General features: G+C 46.3%; 1 protein-coding gene across 15 annotated transcripts in view; it reads right to left on the reverse strand.

Annotated features, from left to right (window-relative positions):
• LOC100122044 (disks large-associated protein 4) overlaps window positions 1-5,765 on the reverse strand; it is a 26,521-nt gene extending 20,756 nt beyond the window's left edge. Inside the window, exons 1-5 of one of the 15 annotated variants that reach the window (XM_032599447.1) lie at window positions 5,729-5,765; window positions 4,881-5,027; window positions 476-896; window positions 277-410; window positions 68-197 (exon numbers count right to left, since the gene is read on the reverse strand). In XM_032599447.1, coding sequence (XP_032455338.1) covers window positions 68-197; window positions 277-410; window positions 476-684 — 473 coding nt within the window. In that variant the 5' untranslated portion in view covers window positions 685-896; window positions 4,881-5,027; window positions 5,729-5,765. Of the gene's footprint in view, window positions 1-67; window positions 198-276; window positions 411-475; window positions 2,921-2,951; window positions 3,631-4,880 lie in introns of those variants that run through there. The other 14 variants (XM_032599451.1, XM_008213258.4, XM_032599446.1 and 11 more) reach the window with 14 other exon arrangements.
• Window positions 5,766-7,057: the final 1,292 nt, after the last annotated feature.

Below are 7,057 nucleotides of genomic sequence, written 5' to 3' on the forward strand. Positions count from 1 at the left end.
CGCGAGCTCGCGAGCTTTAATTTGAGTGGAAAGAGCGGGAAAGAGGGAGTTGTGCGAATAAAATTACTTTCTACTCGGGATCTGGAGCTGTTCGGCGCTGCGCGACGCTTTCTTTCGGCAATCCAGACTGCTCGAGTTCCTGTCGACGCTCAGGCTCACCCGCCAGTCCAGGCTGTTGCTATGCCGCGTCTGCAGACCTGTCGTTGCAGAGATTACATAGCGCTCGCTTATTTATTTCTCTAAAGATCGACGGGACAGCATAAAAGCGGCTCTCACCTTGCTCCTGGCTGTGCTTCCAATCGAAGAAGCTGTTGCTCTTATTGACGCTATAAATGTTATCACAGGATTTGGTCGCAAGGCTCGTCGCGTGCTGGCGACGTCTAAGCAGTCTTGATACTGGTCCCAAGTTCCTGGACGGTTAAACGGATTACGTATAGCATCGATTGAATGAGGATAGAGTATAAAAAGCGCCTACTTTTTGTATTTCCTCGACTGCTCGGTGGGCGGCTTGACGTCCCTCCGAGGCGTGACGGGCAGTTCGGGCTCGGGTTCCGGGCAGTAGGTCCCGATCCTCACGTGGCTGTAGGCCGCCCTCAGCTGCACGCCGTCCAGCGGCCGAAAGTTGCTCCGCTCGATCGACGGCACGCGCACTATCTCGATCTTCGGCCGCGCCATCTCTTCCATTCTATTCTTATTATTATTATTATTTTTTTTTTTTTCAACTCTTATATCGCGCACGCACTTTTTCTTTTTTTTTCTAGTTCTCAAAGCGGGCCTCGTTTCTGCTTGCACTTGACCCGCGACGTCATCCTGAGCCGGAGTCACTCAAGTGCGGCGTCAGAGTAAAGAGTCAGTTTGGCTCATCCCCCGACGATGCGCGCGACACACTGCTGCTGCTGGGATAACGCTTTTATTATGGTATAACACACACACACGCTATATCTTTATATAGAGAGCCTCCCCTATACACACGTCCCTCGCTTTGAACTCTTTTCTAGGCGGATCGCTGCTCGTTCATAGACCGGAGAGATCGAGGCTTTTTACAATATGCTGATAATATAAATCTGCAGCACAGCTCGTAGCTCGCAATCGATTGATCGAAACTGGGAAAAATAACTCTTTATTGGTCACTGGCTTCGGAAAATATTATTATATGCTAATACTATACACACGCCTACTGTTGCGGTATGCCGCGTTATACATGCGTAATATTCATGAGCGCGCGGTTATATATTGCCTATCATCATTCATATGACGACCCACGAAAATATAGAGGCGGATTATGTAGGTCAACGCTCGTACTGCGCATTGTTTATATATACCGTGTACCGTCTTCTTTTTGCAACTAGCTCGAGGACGGCTCCTGAACTGAATCTCCCAGCTATGATCGATAAAAGCTCTCGTTTGCAAACGGAGAAAAGCTCGCATGTGGAGAGAAAGAGAGAACAAAGAGCGCGCGATGTGTAATACTGGCCGGTATATATAGTCGTGAAGAAGAAGAAGGGCAAGATTGGAAGGATGCGCTTCTCAGAGGTCATTACGAATTATAAGCAATTGAGACGTCGGCGCAGCGACGCGAGACGTCGGAAGAGTCTATAATACGCTGTTGGTGGGGAAAGTTGCAAATTTTCACGCGATCGCTAGAAACAATCCTCTCGTCGACTAAATTTTCCTATCGACTTTTTTACTTTCGATATTGTTGCGCGCAGCGACGATTATAGCTTGCTTTGCCGCACCGGCGCATAAACTTTTGCAGCTGCTGTGGAATTCGAAGCGCCGAACGACGACGGCGTATTTGGAATCCGACGCTGTGTTGCTCCTTTTTCAAAAAAATATATGTCTCGCGCTGATGGGAGAAAGAGAGACATCGAGCGCACGTAAAGTCAACATTACGGAGCTCGATCGATCAACTCATGGGCGTACATGCCTCCCGATTACACAGCACGAGGTGCGAGAATTAGCCGCGAAACCGCGCTGATTAAGCACTTCATTCGCTGTATCCGATACTCGATATATGCCTGCGTCTAATCTACCGGCCGCGACAACAGGCTAATTCTCTTCGAAATAATTCGAATATTCGAAAGCTCTCGCGGCATCGCAGAGGCGGGAAGTTTAAAAATAACGGCGATTAGAAGCCAGGCGTACAACGTGCGGTACATCGTCGACGCTCCGCCAGGCAGATCACACACGTTATACACACACACACACACAAGCAGCGCTGCTTTATGGAAGCAAAAGACGGACCGACTTGACACACGTCGCTGGCTTTTTAGAGCGGCGCGCGCGCGCGCGCGCGCACGGAAAAATACGTATAATTACTCGCTCACTCTGAATTTCAAACACAACACACTGCACCAAAAGGCCCCAGCAGATCCGAGTATAAATTTCTCGAGACGTACGCACAGTTTATTAGCCAGCAACGCGCAGAGAGTCGGGAACACGCAAACAAACTTTCATCCGCTCGCGCGTATGCTTACGCGACTACTTAACTCTCTACGTCACGCTCGTGCAGTCGTTACTGCTGTTCTCTCTCTCTCTGGCTTTGCCATTGCACCTCGACGACTAGTTACCGCTGACTGACCGCTTCTATCGCCGCGCGCGCGCGCACGCGAAGAAAGAGCCGGACTTTGACACGTTGATAATTTCGATGCTCGAGTATTTTCATTTTTCGCCTTGGCGCGGCTCGATATAAGCTTTTATGTTCCAGCCGAGATCGCGCAATAATGCGGAGTCGAGAGGAGTTTACGTATATTTATTCTATACGAGTGTGTAATTTTTTTTTCTTCCAATTGCAGAAATCTATTTCCAGCGCGTTATACATACACATATATATATATTATATTACACGCGACGAAACTCGCGTTCATTTATTGCGCGGATAGCATTGGACGGAATAGCTTCGGCGGCAAAGGTTTGATCTTCTCCTATTTTTAGAAAAATAATGGAAATACCTTCGGTCCCGATTGTCCGCTTCGGAAAGTGTGTCGTACCTGCCTCGGAATAAAAGCGAGGGAGCACGTATTGTTGGAGAAGAATGTGCAACGCTGGCGATAAACAAAATATTATGCGCCTGCGCGTACACACGACTTTTACCCGATGTTTACTCGAACGAATAAGGAACGAAACGGAGCGAAAGCCGATCGCCGCAATGATCAATCAGCTACTTCGCCTCGAAAAACATTACACAGAGTCGCTAGTTATCGACGCAGGTACAGGACGTCGTGAGCACGCGAAAACCGAGTGAAAATAAAGAACGTCCCACACGCGAGGCGCACACCCACGCAAGCACACCTTTCGACTAGCGGCAGGTTTAAAAAGCCTTGGCGGCGCTCGTCGCGATAAGCGACTAATCGCGCTACTTCGCTCCGTGTCACTCGACGTAATCTCGGGAGCCTTGAGCGCTTACGTATATATATATAGCTGTGTATAACACGCACATCGCTCGAGTAGGGGCTGTGTGATGTATGGTGGCTTTTTTTTTTTCTTCAAAAATATCCCCTTATCATCGCAAGGCGAGTATATTACGCTGTGTGTAAAGTGCACGAGTTGATGAATCGAGATTCGAAACGTTGGCGCATAGAATAGAGAGCACATGCCGCAGCGGTATATAGACAACAATAGCAGCAGCCGCGCGCGACACATTGTCCAAGAGACGAAGCTTCCGACAAAGCGCTCGCGAGCTCGACGAGCTTTTCACTTCCACGGAGATATCACGCTCGCTTGGGGGGGGGGGGGGGGCTTATTATTAATTTTCTCCGGTGCAGGTGAGCTTTTACAGGGAGTTGAAGTTACAATATGGATTATATCAGGCGACGATCGACTTCGATTCTCGTCTAATAATAATAAACAATGACTTTCCAATGAAAAAGAAAACGTCGGGGAACCGCGAAAAAGAATAGAGTATATAGCGAGTCTAGGTTTACCGTAAGCGAGTGTCATCGAGAAGTGAAAAGCTTTCGCTATAGGCTAAACAGCGCGCGCTGGTCATTTCGCCACTACAGAAGCATCGCTCGCACGCGTGTGTGTGTACATTCGATATACTGCACCGGTTGCTTTTGCCGCGCGTCGCTTTTTTGTTCGCCTATATACTTTTCCTATTCTCGCGCCCTGGTTGAAAATTAACGGTTGAAATTCGGTTAAAAAGTTAAGTTTAATTGGCCAGTTTTATCGAATTTTAATGTAAAAAAAAAAAATACATTAAAATATTGCTAATACTTTAGTGATGCGTATCTATAATACCACATCGGTATTATTATTATTAAGTTAAACATCGTTTTTCCCTTTTTTTTTTTTGGAATTGAAACAAATTTCAAGCAAAAGTTTCGTTTTATCATGAGTTATAATGCGTCATATATCTATGCATTTATAACGGTTAAACGCTCATTTAGTTAAATCGTTAACCACAACTAAGCTTATTAACCGTTAACATTTCTACCAAGGCGTTACATCTCACAATTGATTTCCGCGAATAATCAAGTTACGGGAGCGTCAAGTGCTCGCGCAGCGTCACTCTCGTTAATTCTTCTTCCCTATGTACAGTCGTTCCGGTATGATGTATAAAGGCCGAGGCGTATATGTAACGAGCCAAATTGCCAGTCTGCTCTCTCTCTCTCTCTCTCTCTCTATTACAGTATAGCTGTTTAAACTATCGCAAAAGCAACCGATGCGCGTATACCTACAAAGTATAGCTGTCGTATGTAAGTATAAACTTGTATGGAAATAACGATGCCAAGTCGTGTACAATGACGGCTGTCGACCTGTATAACGTGAGCGTGTGTGTGTGTGTAACTTTGCGGTGTTTTGGCGTCTAATACTAACTCGAATCAGCTCTAGATGCTGAATGTATTGCATCGAGAGATAGCTGTATATATCGTACGTACTACTTGAAAACCGCGACGACCCGTTGCGCGGCGCAGTGGTGCCGTTGCTCCTGGGATCGTCTTCGTCGACTTCTCCGCCGACTCCGCTGCTGCTGCTGCTGTTCCTTCGTACCACCGCACTCGTACATATATGTCAGCTGTACTTGGCTGTACAGTTATCGGAATTTCGATTGTAAGTCGATGAAAAATGAAAAATGTATAACAACTCTCGAGCCAGTCATCCGCGCGCGTGAATTTTCAGAGCGCGAAGAAAGATTCCGCGCGTTTTATAACGTTACACGCAGTTGACACCCGATCCGAGAGTCTCGTGTGCTGTGAGCGCGCACACCACTGCACTGTGTGTGTGTGAGCTTGCGAATATTCGTTGCGGAATTCCAATTAGCGACGCGTCGATTTGAAGCGAAAGCTCGGCTTTGTTCTGGGAAAGTTGAAAAAGGCGAGCTTTCGCAAAACGCGCCCGCGTGGCGTTACAACAAGTCAACGATACACACACGCGGGTCTGAGTCGAGTTATAGAGCGCGGGCGATATTCATGACAAATGCAGCCAGGCGCGTGTGACCCGCCGCGCTGTACACTCGAGCGTTAATAAAATAGAGAGAGCCGCGCGCGCGCGCGCAGGACTGCCTTCTCTCCTCTATTCGTCTCTTTTCGCGCAAGGATCAGGAGCCATGCCGCATCGGTTATACCTCCTCGGTCAAGCCGCACGGATAGCACAGCTCTTGGAAAACTCGGTATACTTTCTATCAAGCGCGGACTGGATGAGCAGTGCGTTATAGATACGATAACAACAAGGGCAGCCCAGTCTGATTAATTTCTTCGCGATTCGGCGCGGCGACTGTACGGCTTACCTCTCGCGCGCACGGGATGCTGTCGACTGAGAGACTCGCTCTGAATTTCATCCCGACGCTATGCTGCAGCCGCGGCCCTCCTCCTACCTTTTTCCCTCTCTCGCTCTCTGCTGCAGCCTCTCTGTCTCGCGCCAGAGAGCACCTATGGACCTGCGCGATGCAGGCCTGCACTGAGAGTATACTACGTGCCGCCTCTGCTGCCTTATCGACGAGTTCGAGCGAGATGCAGCGATAGCGAGCGATGATCATTGGAGTTTCGGCTGATTTTTATTAAGATAGAGGATCCGCTCTGCTGGAGGCTGACGACGAGATGGACGATCTTCTTGGCTTGCTTCGTGCTGCGGTAAAGCTGGGGAGGAGAGTCAAGAGGCGAACTTTTGCTGTTGCCATGGCGATGATGCTGGGCCTCTTCTTCTGCGGACGTAGTCTTGCGTGGAGAGAATGACTTTTGATTTTTTATCGAGGCAAATGCATATTCATTGAATTGAAAAAGGAACGGTTCTGATAAACAAAATTACGTCGCAGACCTCAATCGGTAATCGATGGTTTAACGACATAAAAAAGTTATTACGCCGTTTCGTAAACTCGATTCATATCAGCGCTTAATGCGCAGGAAGCACAAGTGCTTCGATGTTAATTATACGCATCGTTTGCCACTTGTGATCGGAGATGGGTGACGAGTACAAAATAAACAGATCAAGTTATGAAATAATTTTATTTTTATTACACAACAAGTACAATTAACGTAATTTAAAATATTTTCAAGTTTGACAAAAAAAAAAATAATAATAATAATAATAAAAGAAGTAATTTCTTTCTTTCAAGACAAAGCTATCTAAAATTAAAAAGAATTTCTTTAAGGGATAACGATGCATCGCCAAGGTATGCATAGTATGGCAGCGACGTAAGAGTAGTTTTTGTTCTCAAACTTGACAAAACTCGACTACTCGAAACTGACAGCGAACCAACGAACTACATGTTTAATACTAATATAATTAATTGGTCAAAATAAGTAGAGGACGCGTCGTCGAGTTAAGTTTTATCTCTACAATCTTCTCTATTTCTTTAGCTGCGATTTTTTTTCAAACGCCGTTAGAACGAGAATTCTTTCGTAAATAGAATAAACGCAACTACCTAACGTTTTCTGCTCTCTTACCTTTAGTTATGTGTCTGTATTTTTTTATGTTTGCATTTATCATCCGTATCTTCGTCGCTAATTAATACTTAGTCTTATTTCATTAAACTTTACATTGTTGTTTTATCTTTTTTTTACTCTCTTATAATAGCTCTATATTTTCTTCGAAACTCTCATCGACTTTCTTTATTGAC

This window comes from Nasonia vitripennis, chromosome 4, assembly GCF_009193385.2.
Source record: "Nasonia vitripennis strain AsymCx chromosome 4, Nvit_psr_1.1, whole genome shotgun sequence".
Taxonomy (NCBI): Eukaryota; Metazoa; Arthropoda; class Insecta; order Hymenoptera; family Pteromalidae; genus Nasonia; species Nasonia vitripennis.